The sequence below is a fragment of the Adiantum capillus-veneris genome, chromosome 29 (genome assembly GCF_014529385.1).
Source record: "Adiantum capillus-veneris isolate H3 chromosome 29, ASM1452938v2, whole genome shotgun sequence".
NCBI classification, from domain to species: Eukaryota; Viridiplantae; Streptophyta; class Polypodiopsida; order Polypodiales; family Pteridaceae; genus Adiantum; species Adiantum capillus-veneris.
In genome coordinates this window covers 27,123,259-27,146,231 of record NC_140959.1, presented here as the reverse complement: position 1 = coordinate 27,146,231, position 22,973 = coordinate 27,123,259, and the positions used below count along the sequence as shown (strand labels likewise).

Sequence of the window (22,973 nt, the reverse complement as noted above, 5' to 3'; positions counted from 1 at the left end):
ATCATTTTGTAGTTTGTGCCTAAAAGGAACTCGCCGAATCCCATATGTCAGTGTCATTAGAGTCATCTATGTCAAAGCATGAGACTCGCTGACATATGCAAGTTGTGTCGCAACCTTTGACCAAAAATCTTTACCCTTTTGGTAAGGTCTCCCAAAGTCATCATGCATAACGCTACAAATGTGTATAAGTTGCACAACCCATGCCTCGTTCAAGTTCTCTCTAACCTTCTTGTCTTGTGTTTGCCTTCGCTTGGATGAACCATGGTTGCCTTATTCTTCTTTCTTCCCTTCCCTCCACGACTTGTAGTGTTTGTCACTCCTCCCACTTCGTTGGTGCCACTTCCAATCCTTCATTGGCTAGTAATTGCGACAACCTAGCTTCACCTCCATTTACATCCTTGCTTGTGTTCCATCCATTTTTGTAATCGTATTGTCCTGTGGAAGTAATAGAATAGGACTCCGTTTTGCGATGAGTTGTGTCGTCGATTTTATGTGTGACCGAAATGGCCTCAAGTCGAATGGCGAGCTTTCAGAAGGAGAGAATTGAAAGCCACATTGACCAAGTCAAGAAGGGCTTTGTAAGTCCATTTCTCTAACACAACAATATAACAAAAGTGAACCAATTTTGATATCACTTTCTTTGAGAGCCCTGACGCAGCCAAGACAACTTGAACGCTCTGCGACGCCGGCTTATCCATCATCATCTGCAAACCCAGGGATATTGTCATCGACCATTTTGGCTTTCTCTGCTCATCTGGAGACACACCCATTTTGAAAAATTGATCATGAAGTTTGAAGTTGCTGCTCGTGTTATCATGTTCTTTCTTCGAAATTGTTTTCGTGTTAGAATGCTTTCCCTATGTTTGTAGTCAAAGTTCTGGTTATGTTGTTATGCTCTCTTTAGTCTTGGTTGGCAAATGAGAAGATATTGAAATTTGCTTCTGTACTTTGCCTAGTTTTTGTTGCTTGAGAAGATGTTAGTCTTGGCTACAAAAAATGATTTCTTGCTGGCCTTGGAGACGGTTCTCAGAGAATCATGGGTGCTTGATGGATATGGCATGATATAAACCCGAATAAGTCAATTTTGACTTTGCTGTTTCGCGGTAGATGTGCATTCAGCCCCTAAGTGGATGTTGGTTTCTGGATTTTATTTGGTTGCTTCTTTTTAATTGAAAACAAAAGTATGCTAGCTGACCAAACCAAGCCTTGCAGACATAGGAAGGAAGACCCCATCTTAGATAGATGCTAAACCAGTACCTAGATACTTCCACCTTGGCCTTCCATGTGTGCCCACTTTTTGGCCTTTCATGTGGCTCTCTTTTGGAGCCCATTTTTGGTACACACAGATACATTAATCTTGCAAAAACTTTTCATGCCAAACTAAGGGGATAAAACACCAACATCATCAGATTGCCCTGGACAAAGGGATTTGGACAAACTCTCCATGGCTGAAAATGGTGCTCAGATGAGGGAGATATAAAGCATGCACTTTTTGTTGTCTCTACACTGGCCTCCCTTGGGCTCGAACGAGCAGGTATTCCCTTGGGCTAGCCTCATTAGGCAACCTTATAATAGTGTGCCCTCACCCTTCGGCAAGCCCTTGGGATAAATCTTGCACATGCAGCTTCTATGCTGTCTCTTGAAGATAGTTTACTTGAGCACCACAAACGACCTCCCTCTGGCCATTACCACGCAGACCACTCTTAGTAACTGCCATTAGCAAAAATTGAAACCATTCAGTTGCCTGTATCAACATGCTTCATTACTCTCCTCTACCAAGCACTCGTAAAAACCATCACTTCCAGGAAAAAGTTAAGGCACGAATGGCATGCTCGTAGAAGAAAATTCATATTCTCTTGGAGTGGAAGCTCTCGAGAACACCCTCAAGGCACCAGTATGGTCATCAAGAGTGGTCAAAGGGAAAGCCCATGCACCTATACAATTTCCTAGTATGAATCTTCAAAAATGTATTCAAAATGATAATTTCTGTCACAATGCAGTGGCAAGGGCCTGCCGATGAACCCAAACCAGGGACAAGGCATATGCACAAATTTGGAATTTCACCATTGCCGTTAACACAGAAGATAAGATTTCAGTGAGATCCTTGCAACAACTAAAGTTGTGACAAAGCATGAGTACTTAGATACACTCAATATCAATATTTGCAAATGCACATTCCCTGATTGCATATTTCCTTAAATCAACAGGATATAAAAGAACACTAAGGCAAACTTCAGAGCTGCTAACTTAACGAATGCTGTACATCATAGGAGCAAGCAACTCCAAATGCACTTAGTTCATTCTAAATAACAGTATCATTGCCTTTTCAAGTAAATCCGTCGGTAATAGAACAACACTGAGGCCATCTGGAGAGCTGCTTGCTTTGACAATGCTGTATATGGAAAGAGCCAGCAGCTCAGAACATGCCAGAAAACTCGGCTTGGGATTATGATTGCTGAGACAAGCATAACAAATCGCTTGCTCAGGATCATGTATACGACAGGCCAGAGGCACAAACAGCATATGTTACATGTACTCAACACTGCCAGCTTTAAATTCGACATCGAGGCCCATCATATAGAAGCCAAAACCCAGTACAAACCTCAGACTCTAAAGATTTCTGGACAGCGAGAAAATGAAGACCCCCACAGGCTCTCTTCGACGCTTCCCAAGCATCAGCTTCTTGATCCGACTGTCGACTTTTCCGATAGTAAGCATATATCCACTGGTCTAAGCACCCCGTTGAAAGAATCAGACATTTCTTCTGCTTATCCACCTTCAAGCATGCAAGCTCCAGGGCATTTGTCCAAGCTACGCACAGAACATAAACGTCAGAATTGAAAAAGTTTGATCCTCCACATTACATAATTGATAAAACTGACAATAATGTATTCCAGCAAACCATAGCACCAGAAAATAAGACAACCTGCAAGAGGTGTAGCCCGAGCTGAGGCTACAGCGACACCTGGAATCACTGCATTGGAAGGTAGATTAAGACCGAGAACATCAAGTGGGAAAACATTCCCAAAACTGTTACCCTCCTCAACTGCAGCAACCTCCTCCATAACACCTGGAAATACCCTAAAAATGTAAAATCTCTGCCAAAACATCATTATGGAGACATGTAAGCGCAAAAGATTCTAGTGCTTGGGAATATATGTTATAATAACAATGACAGACCAAGAGAATGACTAGAAGGAAAGGCACAAGGCAGAAGCAAGAAATGGGAGTACTCAAAGAACAAAGATCATTGATAACCTTGAAAACGTAAGCAAACCTCATCTTCGCATTTGAAAAAACCTAAGCTAATGTGACCAGATTTCAAAAGCAACTAGAAAAAGACACAGAATTTGTGAGAGACCGATGACATTTTTTGTGTGTAGAATTTTGAGTTTACCACAGGGTGTAGCTGTAACCTGACTAAGCCTGTACTACAATAATAGTCGTAAAATCACTCAACTATTTACTGCATGAATGACATAAACCAGGCATCAAATTGACTTGCTACTTCCAAAAGGTGGAAAACCCACTTAGTGCTAATGGCCTTTCTGCCAAAAGGGAAGTCACACAAAGACCATGTGCCATTCTTCACAATAGCATCATACTCGGATAGCATTGCAGCCAACCACTTTTCTAAATTTGTGCTTCATCAATGACAAAGGTTCTTCCTCATCATACATACTAGATACAGCCACAGCTTTCTAGGTGAGACCAATTGATAAAAATAGGTCTCTATCTTATCGTATTTACTAACAGCATAAGAATCAAACAACCCATTGACTTCCAAAAGCCTTTTTCTTCTTGACCATTCCATAACACTGCATTTTATGCCTCACATGTACATGCCGTGCTGAAATCGTGACTGTTGTTGGCTCATAGTTACTAAGAGCGCCCCACCCATACACCCTTTAAAGAGCAGCGGAGCAGAAAGGGCCGTTCTTCCACGTGGGCTGACAGCCTGCACTTTCACTGGTTACATCCCGTAAGAAAGGCGATTCTTTAGTGTGGGGGGTGGTTCAGGCCTCAACCAACCGCCAACGAAAAGGTAACATGTCATGACTTGAAACATTTGGATTTTTTTTTGAGCTGCTGCACGAGCAAGTTATGAAACGCAGGTAACTGAGTTCGAGGGTCCTCAAGGCGCCTGTAGAGGTCCATTGGGGAGCCCTCTAAGCACTCCCATTACACTGCACTCTCTTTTTGTCATGATACTTTTTGTCATGATACTGTTTTTGTCTAGTACAATCTGCTCGATGCTTGGCTATATGACCTTCCACACATACAGATAGGATACGAGGCTCGAGCTGTAGGTGCACTATAGTGCACTTCGAAAGCAGAGCAGTCGGCCACAGAAGTTGAACAGACTTGAGAGCTTTTACAAAGATTTATGTACATTATGTCCTGAATTCTCCATCACAGACTGCCAGCCTAAATGTTCACAAAAAGCATTTGCAAAAAAACATAAACAAGGCAACCAGAAGGCGATAACCCACTCAACGTTAATGCATTGCCATCAGACTCCCAGACCTTTCATTATATTACTAATTTGGAGGCACATCCATGTCACAGGAGAAAAATCTCAGGACTTCATCACAACCGAATAAAGTTTACGAAAGATATAGCAGACCTCACATGGCCTCATTTTATGCATACCCAGTTTTAAAAAAACAAACAAACATCTATCTGAAACAAAGTCGCAAAACCTTTCTCATGCTCAGGCTCCATTAATGCCCTCACCCATGCAGCAAACCCTAACAGTATTTCTAAGACCTTTCAACTTGGCACAGATCAATTGCAGGAAACAAATTCTTAGGTCCAAGAAAGTGCCCATATACCAAAATCAACAAATCAAAAGCCTTCATAAAAGAAATGAGAACAATGTACCCAATCTTGAAGCTACACAAACCTGCGATTGGGAGTTGAACAAATGCCCACTGTTCACCTCGCAGATTGTCAGGCAGTTCAGCAGGAAATGATTCCTCCAACTGCAAGAGTGGAGTTGCATTGTTCTGAAAACCAGGATCCTTTGTGTAAACTGAGTCATACCTCTCATCCAGCCAACGTATTAGTGAGAAACACTGCATAGAGAAAAAACAGAACAGATTGTTATACACATAGAACCCACAGCATACTGACCCAAGCTAAAACTGCATACCCTGCGACTTGGAACAGCCTGAATGTCAAGCTCAGTGCAAGCTTTTGTCACAATATTGGTCATTTGAGACCTGTAAAGCTACAACTTAGCAAGATCTCTCTCTCTCTCTCTCTCTCTCTCTCTCTCTCTCTCTCTCTCTCTCTCTCTCTCTCTCTCTTTTCATTTCATTTCATTTCTCTCTCTCTCTCAAGAAGTGGGGCCTGGTACCATTTTGTCAAAATTACAAGCCCAAAGGCATTACATCAGCTCATAGGCATACAAGGATAACGGATCTGATAGTGAAAAAAACCCTGAGATATTCAATGATTACAAACCATAGAGGAAAAACTACCAATGATGCAAAGTTACAGAAGATGGGTGATACAACAAAAGCTAGGAGCAGGGAAGTGAGGAAAGAAAGTAGCAGAGAGCTGAAGCAGAAACAGGCCACCGTGACGGCGAGAGGAGGCTGAAAACTCCACCAAAAAATGTTCGATAGCCAACTCAAGATCTCCAAGGCCGTATACAACGGCCCATTCCAAGCAATAAACAGGCAGAACATACACACACACACACACACACACACACACACATCAACCACGAGCAGTCATATAGAACGCACTCCTCCCAAGCACATAAAATCCACAAGCACAAGCATCACACAAAAGAAATAAGACGCACAAAAGCAAGCAATCTAAACAAACAAAAACTAGGAGAAACAAAGAATAAGAACAACAAACAAAACATAAGGAAAGAAACCATCGCAGGCAGCACACGTGACATAAGAGGGACACAGACATTTGGTGAAGGCGGCCAAGTAGAGCACCTACAGTTCCACAAAGCTCAAGCAGCATCCATAGTCGGAAGTGCACAGGTTGCTTAAAGTGGGGAACATCTCTCTCTCTCTCTCTCTCTCTCTCTCTCTCTCTCTCTCTCTCTCTCTCTCTCTCTCTCTCTCTCTCTCTCTGCGCAAGAAAGGAGGTTGTATATTGTGTATAAAAGAGACTTCTGGTGATGCTCAATAGCCTATCTCCCAAAGGATGGGGCTAAGTGGATATCAAAGTGGGCTGTATGATGAATGCAAAATGAGCCACAAGGGAGGTACATAATGCCATGTGGTGTGACCATGGTCCCTACGGAAGATAACTAAAGATCTCGCCCATGTGTGAAGAAAGGAGCATCTACGCCGCTCCCCTACCTTCGAGAAGCCTGTTGAAGTATCCAACTAACTACGGAGAGAATGATCCAAATGGCTGTAGAAGTGTTGGTGCAGAAGAAGATTCTGAGCCCAGAATGTGAGCACAATGAGCCTTCCCATGGTACAAAGAGTAATGTTGCACATCGTACTATCGTAGTAAAAACTGTGTCCTGCTAGTATTGACCTCTATCTGGAACCATTTGTAGAGAGCCCGATCTATATCCCAACGAAGTAAGCATGAAGACTAGATCTGCCAGCAAGTCTTGGAAAAAGGTGTGTTGACATCTGAAATTGTAAAAGCCATGCAATGGCCCCCCACGCATAGTAACAGGGAACGGGCGGAATGGACCCTAAATGTTCCGAAACGGTGTTCCGAAACGGTGTTCCGAACGGGTCTGGCTCTCGAAACGGAGTCGGGAACGGAACACCGTTCCAGAACGGGGTGTAACCGGAACGGCGACCTGGAACGGGACGGAACGGCACCCGGAACGGTCAAACCAAAAAGTCAACTTTTTTTACTGGCCATTTGGGGGAATGTTTGGGGGCTATTTGGGGTCAGATTTGGGGCTATTTAGAGGGCTGATTTGGGGCTGTTTGGACTCTAGAGGCTCGTCTCACCTCCTCCTCAAGCTCTCAACATCTCTATTGAGCTACTCTCCTTGCTAAAGCTTTAAGCTTGGTAATGGAGCTCTGGCTTCTTCCTGTTCCTTTTTGGCGGAAAGCACAACACCCTCAAGGAACAAATGTGGCTTCTACCTCTCTTTCTCAAGCTCCATCCCTCCCTCTCGTGTCTCGAGCTCCATTCCTCTCTCTCTCTCTCTCTCTCTCTCTCTCTCTCTCTCTCTCTCAAGAGTCAAACTCCATCCTTGTCTCAAGCTCCGTCATCATAAAACATGTGTAAATATGGCTCTAATTAGGATGGTCGAATTCAAAAGCTTAGCTTATAGTTTTTCACTAACATATGAGTTTATAATACATATAATATATATAGTTTCTTTGGTCTACCGTTCCGGCCCCGTTCCCGTTCCGGCCCCTCTCCTCCCTCCCGTTCCCGTCCCGTTCCGCACCCTACCGTTCCCGTTCCCGTTCCCCGTTCCCGTTCCCGTTCCGGGTAACTATGCCCCCACGTCACAAACCCATCATGCATGCCCACGCTAATCAACAAACAACAAACTGCCATCCACACTGATTCAGCCTATGGACTAAGCATCATGCATGCCCACTCTAATCAACAAACAACAAACTGCCCTCCACACTGACTAAGCATATGGACAAACCCAGAAACAGTGCCTCAAAGACTAAGGCTGTAAAGTACAACTCTGACAAGTCGGATCATGACCGGTGACTGCAACCGAAGTGCCAACAGGCAAACTTGCATGCACTATCATCCACAAGAATAACATATCCTGCGGCTAATCCTGAGGGTCCAGATGCATGACCAAAATTGTCGCTAAAAAGCAAGGTAGTTGCGTTGATCCTGCCATACCTCTAACTGACATGGATAGTGAGGTGGGTGTCATGTCCGCAGGATAAGCCTCCTCCCAAGAGAAAAGGAAAGAGGGGTCCCATCACCCTACAAAGAAGGCCACTACCACTCACAAGGATCCCAATCCAACTTAGCCAAGGGCTTTCCCTGCCATATCCACAATCTCCAACACGGTGCCTCCGTTCTAGTGAAAACACGGTTAACACAAGCACCTCTCTAAAGAGCATACCACTCTAATAGGCTGCCAATCAGCATCCAGCTGCTAACCAAGTGCACTTTGGAACTCTCCAATCTGATGTGATTGAGATGATGGCCAGTCTGTGCAATGCCAAACAGCAAGAGTCTCCTGCTGCACAACGACCAGGGCTCTTGAGTGAGGGTGGAAGTACACCCACCAACTCTGATGCCAAGGTAAAATAGTCTCTCTCAATGTAGCCATGCCAGTCAGCACGGATAGCCACATCAATCTCTCTCATACGGGCAGCAACCCCTCCACCGATCCCGTAGGTAGCACCAATAACCTGTGCACTAACCAAGGTAGCATCTGACCAACAACCTAAAGAAGCTACCGGACCAACATCCCGTCTACCCCAATCCATGTGAATCCTCTCTCCTAGCCGACACCCTCTTGGATCTGTCAAATATGCATTCCAAATAAGTGGCTGCCTCACTACCTCCTCCTCACAAGAACGTGGGTGTCGAAACAAAACAAGGTGCAGATCCTTCCAAATCCTCAGCAAGCAACACATAAAGGATGACAAATGACGAATCCAAAGGAGCATTTGTGGAGGTCAATCTGGTGGTGGGCACCAAGCTTTGGCACTATCCATAAGACCCAAACCGGGTACAAAAATTGTTTCCAAGGCTCAGCCCCAAGAAAAAATCTGCGTACTATGAGCTTGGCAAGCAATGCCTTGCTCTGCATCTCTCAATCAATGATCTCCAAGCCTCCCTCCTCTCTCGGTAATATAACTACGTCCCAATAAACTCGGAAAAGTGTGTCAATAGATCCACCTAAAAAGTTGTGCACTAGGCACCTTAAATGTGCCATGGTGCCAAAATGAAGAGTCAAGCAAGATGTAGTAAGTCAAGCCGTCGCAAGAACCTCATTCATCACAAGGGCTCAGCCAGCCAAAGACAAATGTGTTGGGGTTCAAGCCCTTTGCCGGTCAGTGGGAAATGCCTCCTAAAGGCATGCAAAGCACTTTTAGTTTGCATGACCAAAAGTTATATATGTAAGGTTGTCAATCAAGCAAAATATACCGTTTTTTTTTCTGTGTCGAGATTTCTCTCTCTCTCACTCTCGCCTTCTGCTGCATCTCCTTCTCTACACCGCCATGGCTTCATAGCCTTGAGTTCCAACAACTAGTATCAGAGCCTCTTGGCGGCCTCGACTTGAGTCGACACGGCGCGGGAGCATCCGCTTGGAGAGAGGATGGACGTGCAGACGACCTACTGCAAGGAAAGCGAAATCGGCATCTACTGAATCGCCCTGGCATGCTAAGGCTATTTCGACACTTGAGCAATCCCTGAATCGGCCTTCTCCACCTGCTACGAGCAAGAAAGCAGTAACGCGCCATCACTGCACTGCAGAAACAAAAATTCGATTTTTTTTTTGGATTTTCAATATACATTCACATTACAGTGACCATTTAATTTGGTCCTAGGGCTTACATAACCGGGATTCACACCCTTGCAAAACCCTTGCAAAATCAGTTATGCTACACTGCTTGCAAGCTGTGCTCGCTGTTCGATTATGGTTTGCTCAGCATTCGATCATGTTGACGACGACTTCAAAACAGTAAATTGACATACAGTATAAGTCATATTTCAAAGCTTCGACACCTTTGCTTCGAAATTTCGAAAGTTGATTGGAATTTCCGCTACAAGTTAAATCTTACCGAACCTTTACCTTCTTTTATTTTAAAGATCTCAACATGGCATCAAAAGTCGACAAGTTCAATGGATCCGGCTTCCATACTTGGCAAATCAAAGTTAAAGGCTTGATGCGGAAAAACTTATGGAATGTGGTCAAGCCTCTCGCAGCCGACGAATCTGGAACATCCGCTGCAATTACAAGGGCATTATCCGCTGAGCTACAAAGGAAAGACGAACAAGCTTTTGGTATTATCCTAACCTCCTTAGAAGACGATTTTATTCATTATTTGGACGATGTTGATTCTTCAAGTGCTGCCTAGATAGAGTTAGAGAAGCTTTTCGGTGCCAAAGCTAAGTATTCAAAAATGAGTTTAAAAGTGGAATTATATTCCATCCGCATGCGTGAAGATGAAAATATTGCAGCTTTAGCCAATAGACTGAAGAGTATTAGAACTCAACTTGTTTATGTCGAAGCTTCAGTACCAGAAGAAGATCTCATAGCCATTTTGTTAAAAAGTTTGATTGACAAATTTCATCAGATTGTTACTGTTTTAAAAGAGAAAGATCCGCTGCCCTCCTTGGATGGTATCATCAATTCATTGCAGGAAGAAGAACGCAGGGTACCTCGTACCAATTCTACTATCATTTCCAGTGCATATAAAGTCTCGAATGCCGTATCCCCCACCAATTCTTCTGATACTTCCAGGGCATATGCAGTCACTAAATGTGCTGCTACAGCAGCTTCATCTCGACCATTCAATGGAACCAGAACTTGTGCCATTTGTGGGTGCAACAATCATCAGATGAAAGACTGTTTCAAGAAGAATCCTTGTGTTCACTGTGGTAAAACAAATCATCCGTCAAATAAGTGCTTTCAATAGGGTAAAACTCAAATTCATATGGTTGAGGGAGACACTGAATCTCCAATATATTCTGTTGATGAGGAAATTTATTAGATCAACTCTTTTCATGTTGTTTTTTAGTCAAAATAAATTGTACGGATTATAGACACTGCCACAAAGATAAGTGGTAAGACCTCCCAATGTTTTGTCAGTTCTCAGCCCTTTTTTGTTGCACTCTCATGAGGTTACTGGGTACACCTTAAACCCAAGGTTTGGCAGTGAACCAAAAACTCCATTTTTTGGTAGCTACATATTTGACCTACACCCTATCTGTTCAAGGGGGGGTTACTGACCTAGCACCAGGTTATGGATAAACCAAAAATCCTTGGTTGTGAGAAAACCTAAAACTCACGGTTGACGAGTACACCACAAACTCGAGGTATCATGAGTTGCTTGTCCAGTTCGGGCTTGAGGGGGGGATTGTTGGGTTCAAGCCTTTTGCCAGTCAATGGGAAATGCCTCCTAAAGGCATGCAAAGCACTTTTAGTTAGCATGACCAAAAGTTATATATGTAAGGTTGTCAATCAAGCAAAATATAGCGTTTTTTTTTTGTGTTGAGATTTCTCTCTGTCTCACTCTCGCCTTCTGCTGCATCTCCTTCTCTGCACCGCCATGGCTTCATAGCCTTGAGTTCCAACAAAATGCAAAGAAGAACAATGGCAAAGTTGTCTCCTAATAGACAGTAATACTGGCTCAAACTGCTGCTCAACTCACACATCAATGCCAACATGAAAACACAAACATCTGCAAGCCAAGTGGAATTGCACACCCCACTAGCAACCCTCATCAACTCCTACAAAAAAACCAAAAAACTTGTGCCAGTTGATGAGAGCACCACTCGCCAAGCAAAAGGTAGCGAAAGCATCTCATAGACAATTCAAAGTGTGTGTGTCATAGCGTACAAAGAGCATATTGTCATGTGCATACTCTTGATCCAACAAACATGGTGCACCATCCAAAGGCATAGCAAGACCTGGCAATTGTGGTATCCTGTGGCGCAAGAAAAGTGACATGGCCTCAACAAGAAACAGAAAGAAGTAAGCATATACCTTCATAAGTTCAGAATAGTCTGAAGTCACGAATTATAAGAGGGGATAAAACACTCACAAAACTACAAAAGCAAGGGACAAAAGAAAACAAGGGGAAAAAAAAAACTAAATCACTTTATTTGCTAGTAAACAAAACTAGATAGAACAAACCATTATTCACTTAAAAATGTTTTTAGAAAAGCCATACGCAGAATATGTTGAAGCATCTTACTTGGCTAAAACTTGAAACAAGTACTCAACTTTATACTAAAAAGGATAAGACATCTCAAAGACTTAATCCTAGAAATCAGACTCCACGCAATTTTGAAAGGAAGAAATTCGTACGTCCTAATGTAAGCTAAATTTTAGAAACGGATACTACTACTAAAACAGATACTATTGTAAGCATCCCGTAGACAGGCTGAAAATCACCAAACAAGTACAAAGATCCAACCTTGACAAATGTGACCTCAACTTCGCTGCTTGTCCAAACAAGAATAAGATCATCACCTTTATCATGCATAGCTTCGACAACAGCTATGACATCCCTAGTGCCCAAGAGTAGGTGCAAGTTTGTATAGAGGTCATTCATTCTTTGAACGTACTCTATAAAACCAACGAGCTGAGTTTCTATCACCCTCCGAAGGTGATGCGCACACTCAGCCATCATAAAGGCTAGCATTTGTCAAGCTAGAGCAAAATACTAGAAGCGCTAGAGGTGCCCAGATCGATGAGGGCTAGAAGCAGGTTCATGGCCATCGACCCCTCGGATAGGCTGGCCAATTTGGTGCCCCTGGCAATCGGCGTGCACCAGGCCAACAACAGTGGATTCCCACAGGGAACCGTTTCGACCCTCTACAGTAGGATGAGCCGACGGATACTCCCTCCACCTCAGCTTCACCACCAACAGCCCCTCCATCTCCCCCTCCGCCTACCGTCCCCACTTCTCCGCCTCCACCATCACCCCCTCCACCCGTCCCCTCTGCCTCTCCCATCCCTCTCGCTAGTCCCCTCATGTTCCCTCCCATACTCCGCTGCCGGCCTCGTCGCCCATGTTGGTGCACGCGACACCTTTTGCAACAGTCCCTCGTGGGCTGACCAGTTTTGACATCCGCCGCTGCTGCGACTTCTTCGACTACGACTTCACGTGTGTTCTCGGCGACTCTTCTCCCAACCTTGAGGCAACTTGCTTGAGAGTCCATGTACTATATCTAGCAGCCAGAGAGGCAGAGGCCTTGGACATAGCGGTTGGTTTCTCTTTCCCACCATGTTTCATGGACTAGACTAAGTGAACTATGGATACAGTTCTCAATTGGCTCCATGTTCAGGCTCTCGAGTTCTCTCACCAAACAGGAGACGTGGGGGTGACAGACTTGATACAAACTATGTGGCCGTTGGCCAAGTTCTCTATGACACCACCAGATACAGCAAGATGTAGGCACATTGTGGTACACTTTTCTGCAAACACTCAGAGTGCTTCCTGCTATGTATATGTTCATGAGGACTCTTCGACAAAGGATGCAGCTCTACGGACTGCACGCCCTACTTGGGTATCGGTCCGACAGACACTCCATACACGACTTTCTTGAGGTCGCTTAGCTGCGCATTACTCCCCATCCAAGCATGCCTCAAAGATAGCAAGGTTAGCTAGAAGAAATAAGCTACCAAGGGACATCCCTGCCGGACTAAACGAGTGAAACTCGCCCGTGACAAACAATAGGCTTCCTACTACTAATTAACACATTGCATAAAAGATAAATACTAATCTCCGGTTAGAGCTAGAGAGAGAAGAACATATATGTATAGAGATATAGCATAATAGATACGTAAAGTTATGAATAACTTGAAAGATTCAAATAGAGAGATTAGAGACATAGAGAAAGAAGATTGAAAGCAACACACCGTTGACCTAAAACAATTGGGCCCCTCGACAGGAATATGTTTATTCCTCCAGAAAGTACAAGTGAAATTCAGCATGGAATCACCATCAAACAAGTATTGTTTTCTTGTTGGTTTCCCCTCGTTTGCAAATATCGCCTTTCCAAGCACATACAAGAGTTCGAGAAACGCACCCGTCTTTGTGCCACCCCAAAGGCCTACCAATGGGTTACACAACCAGTCGTCTTCTCTCCCACGTCGAATGCACCAGAGTGATGTCCTTTGATGAAGAAAAATTCAGCAATGGCTCTCTCATGCGATCACTTAGGTAGCACCTCCTCCAATGTCTTCCTTCACATAAGCTTGAAGAGAGAGAGAGAGAGAGAGAGAGAGAAGAAGAAGAAGAAGAGAGTTTTAACATCGTAGGAAACTATCCCAAGAGACCTTAAAGATCTAGCCGACGACGAGGAGTTGAACTCAAGACTTGTTATTCAAGAGGGAAATGGCATAACCAATCTACCACACTTGGGTGATATATATATATATGTATATATATATATATATATATATATATATAGAGAGAGAGAGAGAGAGAGAGAGAGAGAGCATGTATAAAATGGTGATGGTAGTGTAGAGGCTTCTTGGGCTAAGATTAGAGAGTAATTTCAGCAATGAGTGATGCTCGAAAATGAGGGAAAAGGGGTTGCTTTTATAGATGAACTTGCCTCTTGAATAATGAGATATGCATTACACAAGTGTCTTGCCACTTGTCTTGGAACATAATCTTTGACAAGTGTCCTTACAGGTCTCAAGCGTCTTAGCACCTGTGTCTTACCTTTTGTAAAAAGAAAAAAAAAAGTAAATTGTCTCGTCTTTGACGTGTGTCCTTACACATGTAACAAGTGTCTTGACACTTGTCTTATACCTAATGAAGTACAGACTCTTCAAAGAAGATACGATTCTTGAAGGCTAATCAAATTCTGGAGTTGGAAGTGTGGACAGGAGCATCTCAAAGTCTAGTTTGAGAATGTCCAAAAGCGTTTTCTTACAAACTTTTTCCAAGTTAGGACACAAACACCATATATGCTCCTGCTTCTTGAGTAGCAATCTCTTCCAATTGAGGTTATGGGCATGAAAAGTGTTGTGGAGTATATGATAAAGATGCGTCAAAACCCCTTACATCGACTTCCTACAATTGCATGGGAAGCAAGCAAAAAAGTTCAAAGGACGCACAAGAGCAAGATCTTGGGCACGGGATGGATGCAAGGCATAAAGAAGTGGTTTGGGAGATGGGATGCATTACACTTGCTACATGATGCCTCAATAGACCCCCAAGTGAATGAAGCTTTTCTACAACGCCAATGTATTACAGCTTGAGAGCAATCCGGTGGATCGTGCTTCATACATTACACCACCCATATTGTCTATCACAAACTGCTGACATGTCAACCATTGAAGACTATATACCTAGATGAATCCAGGATAAGCCCAGATTCACCCTTGAAGGAAAGTGCAAGGTATAGACCTATGGTAGTCACCCACAAGACAATATAACCATCAGCTCCATCATGCATAGTATTGACTAAATACCACGACATCCCCACTAACGTCGTCAGTGCCCAATAGTGGGTGTAGAACTAGGTCCTAACATATGCTCCCCAACACAACACACACCACACGCATACGCACACACACATGAGCATACATCAACACAAAGTTCAGCGTACTGAGTTTCTGTCATGACTCCAGAGATCAAGGGCAAACTCGGCCATAATGAAGCCTAGCACTAAAAGAAGCATGAAATCGAAAAAATTAGCACAAATGAGGTAGTTGATAGGGCATACACACCACAAAAGATAGAAAGAATTAGCACAATATCAATTGGTCGTAACTCGAACGAAAACTCCACAATGTGAAGTCTGCATGTTCGCTATACGACTAAAAAATATACCTAGATGAATCCATTGAAGACTAAGAGGGTTAGAACTCCTTGAGCCTAACTGCAGATCCCGACCGAAAGGCCTAAGCCCTAATAGAAGGAGCAGAAGAAGTCCTCACCAACTTACAGTTCCTTGCAGAGTGGCTTGAAGATACAAGAAGGTTAGGATTTCAAAATCCTAACCCAACCCAACTTACAGTACCATGGCCGAGGGGCCCAAATTTAGTAAAGCAGACAAACAAACACACACACAAGAACCCCAAATTGCGTAATTGAGATGATGATGTGACAGTTGTACAGACAGCCCGCCTATTGCGGAACTCTAGCCATGTGGAAGCAACGTACGGATAAGCCTATGGGCACTTTGGGCCTAGATGCTTTTAGACCTGCTGCTTTTGATTTTGGCCAAGGGCCTTAAATACGTGTTATAGGCTCTCTCTAGCAGTTTAACTGTAGGAGATGCACAGCAGAGCCACAGAGTTGTACCTTGTTGAAGCAATATAAAGAAATACCGAAAGGCGCGCCATCGTTTGGGACCACTGGAGTCTGGGAGTGGAACTCCGCCACTCCGTGTCTCATGTGGATTCTCTCTCTTCCAGTTCAGTGGTTTTGAAAGTTTGTTCTTAGGGGCGATCAGTCCCCCCATGACTACCATGAGCAGAAGACCCAATACAATCAAATGTATGATCTCTGTGTGATGAGAGATGGGGAAGTGGGTACCCCCCTGGCCCCATAAATAGGTGCCCAAGGGGAGGTAGGGCAAGGCCTGATGAAAATCCCCACGACCCAACCGAAAAATGATATATGGAAATATATGTGGGCGCCAGGACAAAAGTGGGCGGTCGGCCCCAAACTCGAGCGACCGGACCAGGAGCAACCTAGACTATGGGTGGCCAGCCCGGAGACATACTAGCCGTACAAGCATGCCCTAGACCTGTGAAGCAGCCGAGTGGTGTAAATCTAACATGTTGTGTGTGAGTGTGTGTGTGCGCGCGCACGCAATAAAAGCTTTGATTATTTGCAACTTGGGCTACGGTCACTGGTCATGATCCGACTTGTCAGAGATGTCCTTTACGGCCTAAGTCATTGAGGCACTATTTCGAGGTTTTTCCATATGCTCAGCCAGTGTGGAGAGCAATTTGTTGTTTGTTGATTAGAGTGGGCATCCATGATAGGTCCATGACGTGGGAGGTAATTGCACATCTTTTGCAATTTCCTGGGTTACACAACTTTTACTAGGGCTCGCCGACAAATCCCGTCTTCGGGCTTACTTCATTGGGATATAGAACGGACACTCTACAGATGATTCCAGATGCAGGTCACTAATTGGACTTATACCACCAAGATACAGTTTTCACTATGATCTACAGCATCACTCTTTGGACCATGTGGAAGGCTGCTTGTGCTCACATTTTGAGCTACGGTCTTCTCCTACATCTACCGCTTTGACAACCATTTGGATTGAGCTACTACATACTTCGCACTCAATAGGATGCTTCAATAGACGACTCCTTGGCAACAGAGCAACGTAGATGCTCCTTTCTTCACACATGGGTTAGATCTTTTCAATCAAGACCCATGGCTGCGTACTTCAAAGCGTTCTGAAAAACAGCCTCCCGAAAAGATGATGTGGAGACTCAATGTTAGGTGCAGCGGAATGAATGTTTGCGCTTTGCTCAAGATGAGTGCTCCGAACTGTGCTCAAGGTTCCTTTTAGTTCTTATGGAAGGGAGAGCCTTCCGTTCTTAATGGAAAGTGCTATGATCACAACAAAGTGAATGGACACTGTGCGTGCAAGTGTATGAGACTGAGAGATAGAGAGAGAAGAGAGATACGACACAAGAGACGTTGTAAAACCCTCCTCGAAGGCCCCACTCTCGTCGGCGAGAGTGGTCTACTTATGATTGCACAAAGTGGTACAATGACGATGCATGGAAACTGATGCAACTTGGGACTATGCCGGTGACGACGACGGGGATGACAACGACGACTCTAGGGCTGAAATCTGCGGTCTTCTATCTGCTATCCATAAAAACGCTATGGCTGAAAATCTGGGACTGATTCGGGTGACTCAAATCTGCTGTTTTGGCTGCGTTTTTGAGGGCTGAAAATGACGATCTCTTGCATGCATCTAGGGCTGAATCTGCTGCTGTTCATGAATGCTGAAAACACTGACTATTTGCTGCAGAATGGGCTGAAAATAGAAAATGCTGGCTATCTTGGTAGCGTTAGTGAAAACGTTGGGACTGTGGGGGTGTTGGCGATGATCAAGCTGAAAACGCCAAGGTCAGGGGGAGGTGTGGACGATGAAGTAAAACGCTGGGCTGAAATGGGAGAGGAGCTTGGAGAGGTCTTGCTGAGAGAGAAGGGGTACCTGCTACCTGAGGGCCTATTGTGCTCCTTGCTCATCTGCCCAAGAGTGCTAGCTTTGGTTTGCTTATATATTTTCTTAGCAAAATTGCCCTACCTACTTTTGTTGGGAAGTCACAAGTGAAAAATGTCAAAAGTAGGGAAAATAGGCTAAATGCAATGGAAAAATCCCCTAACTGATTCTAATGGATTCTGATGGGAATACTGATGATCATGCTATGTGCAACCAGAGGATATGCATCTATACTAAGTGACTGGGCATGCACGGTCTACGAATAGACTCACAAAAGTGCCAGATCACTTCTAATCTAGACTGACTGGACTGACTGAACCCTAATCATGTTGTAGCTTTGTCCACGGACACATAGGGTTGGATGTGTCACGTGACACTCAAATTGTTGTGTGAATGCAAGATCTCGGTGGGTGTCCTTGTAGCCTAAAAATGTACCAAACTTGAGTGCTTGCCCAACCTCCTTGAAATCCTTGCTCTTCTTGCTCTTCTTCTCTAGATGGTCATACTCGTTCAAACGATACTGATGTCTTCTCTTCCTCCTATACATTGACTCGCCTGAGTCAGAATTGTCAGAATGCCTCCAATGCTTCCGTGATTTCTTTTGAAATCTTTTCTTCTTGACTTTCTTGTTGTTCTTGCTCTTCTGATTCTTTCTCTGCTTCCGGTGCTTCACGTCCTCCTTGCTGGTATCAGAAGCCGAAGATGAACTAGGATCATCCTCAAAGCGGACACGCTTCTTGGATTTGTTGGCTGCCTCGAAAGTAGATTTCCAACGCAAATAGTCGAGATAGTCTGCTGATCGACTCTTCTTTCTAGAACTCTTCGTAGCCTTCATCAGTTTATTGATCTATTACTCAATAGCATCGTCAAATTCATCTTGCAAGTACAACTTTTGCTTGTCTACACTAGGCTTTGCTTTTTGTTTCATGGCCGACTTGAGAGGTAAGTGGATGGCAACACTCCATCGTGAATGCGTCTTGTCAAGTGGGTGATTCTTCAGAAACTTTGCATACTGCGGATCCTTGGAATACTTGAGCATCTGATTAGTACAAGTGTCAACCTACAGCTAAAGATGAAACTTCATCCTGTCAAAGTCGCTTGGCGGGAATGGGCCATGCTCTTCTCCCAATTTTTCAAAAAGAGGCCGGCTCCCGTTACAACCTCCGTTGGTTTCTTCACTCATGCAAGTAGGTGGAACAATTTCCACCCTGCCAGATTCATTACCCGAATCCATGTGTGTTGTGGGAAAAGGCGTCGGATCCTTCGTAGAAGAAGAATCGTTTGAGCTTTGATACCACAGTTATAGCCTTGGACACTCCAAAACAAAGATCTACTATGACACACGTGAGAAAACTGCACACAACTAAATTAAAATTGAAAGGGGGGGGGGGGGGGGGGGGGGGGGGGGGGGGGGTGGGAGAGAGAGAGAGAGAGAGAGAGTTGACACGGCACAACGGAGTTCCGAGCAAGATGCATTGGCCCTAAAGCCTGGCACCCCTTCCGATATTTCTTTATTATTAATTCACAAAGCAACAATGTTCGAGGGTCCTCTCTTTGGCGATGCTACCATGTTGATCTACCGAGAGAAGAGACCCTCGCACCTATCTAAAGGCCCCTGACCAAAAGCATACAATAAGAAGCACTGCTCCCAAAAGCACTAGTGTCCAAAAGCTCCAAACCCAAAAGCTAGCACCCTCTGGGCTTCTTTGCAAAACGTGGGCTCATCCATACTGCCACGTCAACAGTGAGCGCAAATCGCGGGCTATCCTTGCGGAGGTGCCACGTCAGCAGGTTGTACGCAATTTAGGTCAAATTTTACTTTTAAAGGATTTAGGCTCCTCGGCCAAGTTCTGATAAGATATGTAGGGCTAGGTTTTTAACCCTAACCCCGTTTGGGCCTCTCGCCATAACCTTCCAGTTCGGTTCATCAGTTTGTTGACGGATATTGATGTTGATCTGATGCAAAAAAGTTGGGCTGATTTGTTGCACAACGATCGCTTAAGATGCAAAATGCTAATGATGTTGAGGTGATGACGATGGAAACGCTAGGTGCTAAGACGCTATGGACGTTGGATGCCATTGCGGATATTGGGTTCTGATGTCCTAAAAAATGAAGGCCAAGTGACTCTTTATTAGGTTTTTTTGTCAATTGCCCTCCCTAATTTTATAAATGTCATGTCAAAGTCCCTTATAAATAAATGACTTAAGTGACTGTTCATATGCCTATATGCTTAAGTGACTAAAAATACATGACTCAAGTGACTGTTCATATGCATATATGCTTAAGTGACTATATTGTGCAAGAGAGGGTATGCAACTATGACCTGTCTGCTCATGCACATCGTTCTAGAGGCTCACAAAGTGCCAGGCTAGATCCTAAGCTAACACTGATGTTGACTGATAGCAGTAGCTTGTCCACATGGCTCAAGTCCAATGTGTCCGTGATAGTCTCTCACTCGAGTGTATGGATGTGTTGCTCATGTGCTATGCCTTCTCATAAGCAGAGTCAGCTTGATTTAGAGTCTACAGTAACAATATTCATTAGTTATCCTAGTCACTTTATGGAGCAGCTCGTGTGAGGAACCAATGCTCACATATATCCCAGTTTGTAGTGTAAATTTCCCGGTTGAAAATGAAAAATCCAGGTTGTAAATCGATCGGGCCTTGATTTTCAAGGTAAAAAGATTGGGCATTTTAGTTATAAATCCCGGTAAATGGTCTACATTTTGCTATAAAATCCGGTTATCTGAAAAACATGGCCAAGAAAATGGTTTTTTCAGCAATGTGTGGAACCTTGACTTGAGTAATATTTTTCTCTCTCAATTGGGTGAGACTAAGCTTGGCCTTAATAATGTCGCCCGACATTGTTGATCTGATGTCGATCATCCAAAGCCACCTACTTGGACCACTATAGACCTGTCATCCTCTGTGCACCATCCCTTGTCACGACTCACCACCACCCTTCAATGATGATGTTGAAAGACACTGCTCATAGTCTTTGAATTCTCTTCTTGAAAGTACTAGCGCTGGCACGCGTCAAAGGTGTTGTAGATTGTATCATAACCAAATGGCAGCCCTTATGCTAATGGTTGTATGGCCATGCGTGCCATGGGTATATCACCAAATCACTCAAATACAGGCCCCCAGCATCTTGATATCTCCGCGAGCCCTTCTTTACTCTGATAATCTTGGTTAGTACTCTTAAATCAGGCCATATATCTTTCAAACAGCCTGTCACATACCCTTCAAATTTACAGTGATTACCAGATCCTCAAGCGATGGGTTGAGGTTATCTACGCAATAAAAAGTTCAAATAAGAAATTTCCAACTAACACAATTAACGTGCTCATGTGCCACTAAAGGGAGAGACAAATGGTATTATTCTTTTCTTATAAAAAAAATAGTAAACCTGAACTTTTAACTCCTCATTGAGCAGGAAAAATGATCAATTGGTAAATTAAGCAATCAATAATGGCCACTTTCCTTAAATGGTTACCAAGGTTTTCAGAATACGAGAAGCCCACTACCTATCAGTAGGTACCCTAGAAATCATAGAAGACATTGTATCATGCATGTTCAATGAGCTACTGTCTATTTCTGCTTACCTTGTATTGAAAAGTCTCATCAGCATAGCATGATAGTAAAGATAGAAAGAGCTGAAAAACGAAATTAGTCACCTGAAAAAACGAACTTTCTGTGGCTTAGGAAGTCCCAGCTGCATGACAGAGAGCATTGCATCCTTTAGAGTAACGCTATTTATCACATTGTTAGGAAAGTATTTTGCAAACTGCAAGCTTCTATTGCTGTCACAGATAAGAAGCTCCCACAAGCGTTTGCCCCGGCTATCTAGAATAGGACGAGAGCAAAAATCTAGCTCCCACTCCCTTATAGAGCTTAAATCGGTGCCTGGGAGAAAAATGGGCTCTTGAATCACATCCTCTTCCTGCACCCCAGAGTAAGGCTGGGCTACACTGGCTGATGCGATGACTATGCGTGCTCCCATCTGAACACTTTCTTTTCTGAAGCTTCCATGGAAACCTTGCTCTGCAGTGGACAGAAGCTCGCTTCTTCCTTTGTCAGCTGCTGGTGATGCCTCAGAGGAACGGGCTAGAGTCTTAGCGCATTGGACGGGAGAAGAATGGACTCTGGGTGAAGAACACAAATGCGAGCTTCCATGGCTATTCCAAGCAGAGGTAAGAGAAACCCTAGCTCCAAGAAGGCTCATGATGGGAGGTTACCGTGCTGTGGAGAGGTCGAGCAATGAGAAGCAGCTTCAATGGCGGACTCAAGAGGAACATCTGCGTGAAACCTTAGAAGATGCAGACAGTGAACATAGAGCGAGCTTCCAGCGTGTAGGCAACGGTACGCATAGCATGTCTGTGCCTGCTTCGTGGGAGCTTAGTGCAGGCCTTGCAATCCAGCAGTCTAGCTTTGTAATTCTAGATCATTGTACATTTCATTTTGATTTGTGGCCATATCTCTCCACACCATGCCTTTTATTGTTCTATTTTCTCTAATTATCCACTTCATCACCTTGCACCAATGCACAAAGACATAAGCAAGGGAGCCCACAATCAGAGCTGATGATGCAAAGACAATATGCATGGCCAAATCTGTCTTATCAAAGATCTCTATGCCCACGAAGTAAAGTTGAGATCCTAGGTGGTGCGTGAAACTTGGTGAATCCTCCGGACTATTTGACACAGGGTCCTAAAGGAAGACCAAGCGGTGGGATCAAGGGCAGGGAAGTCGGGCACAGTTTCTGTGGAGATCTACGCCGTTCACGTAAGCTAGCAAAAGGAAACAAGGACGAATAAAGTAAACATGGACCGGCGGGCTTACGTGGAGGTCTCCGGTGAGGAATTGGGCCACGCTGGCAAGGAGTGGAGAGCACACTAGCAAGAATTGAGTCTAGTGTGGCGAGGATCTCCAGGCTGGCAGGCGGGATTGTACGTTGCATGTGGGGTGGGTGGAGTGGGTTGCATGCAAAGGGGAGTGGAGGGTTGTGAGGGGATCGCTATCGTCTATTCAATCGTCTTGGAATGTTGCTCAAGGTCTGTACGCAGGGCGGCAAACAAGGAGGCGATTGGAGCTTGTATTCTGGGAGGTTGAGGGAGTGCGCTAAGGCCGACCATTGGAAAAGGGAG

The 22,973-nt window shown here is 44.2% G+C and overlaps 1 protein-coding gene across 1 annotated transcript; it reads right to left on the bottom strand.

Moving 5' to 3' along the window:
• Positions 1-2,222: 2,222 nt before the first annotated feature.
• On the bottom strand, positions 2,223-22,278 carry ATAB2 (RNA binding protein). Its single transcript, XM_086506332.1, has 5 exons — positions 21,504-22,278; positions 5,156-5,225; positions 4,907-5,078; positions 2,927-3,070; positions 2,223-2,811 (listed from the first exon to the last, which is right to left on the bottom strand). The coding sequence occupies exons 1-5, from the start codon at positions 22,049-22,051 to the stop codon at positions 2,552-2,554; spliced, it is 1,194 nt and encodes a 397-aa protein (XP_086362458.1). The 5' UTR covers positions 22,052-22,278; the 3' UTR covers positions 2,223-2,551.
• Positions 22,279-22,973: the final 695 nt, after the last annotated feature.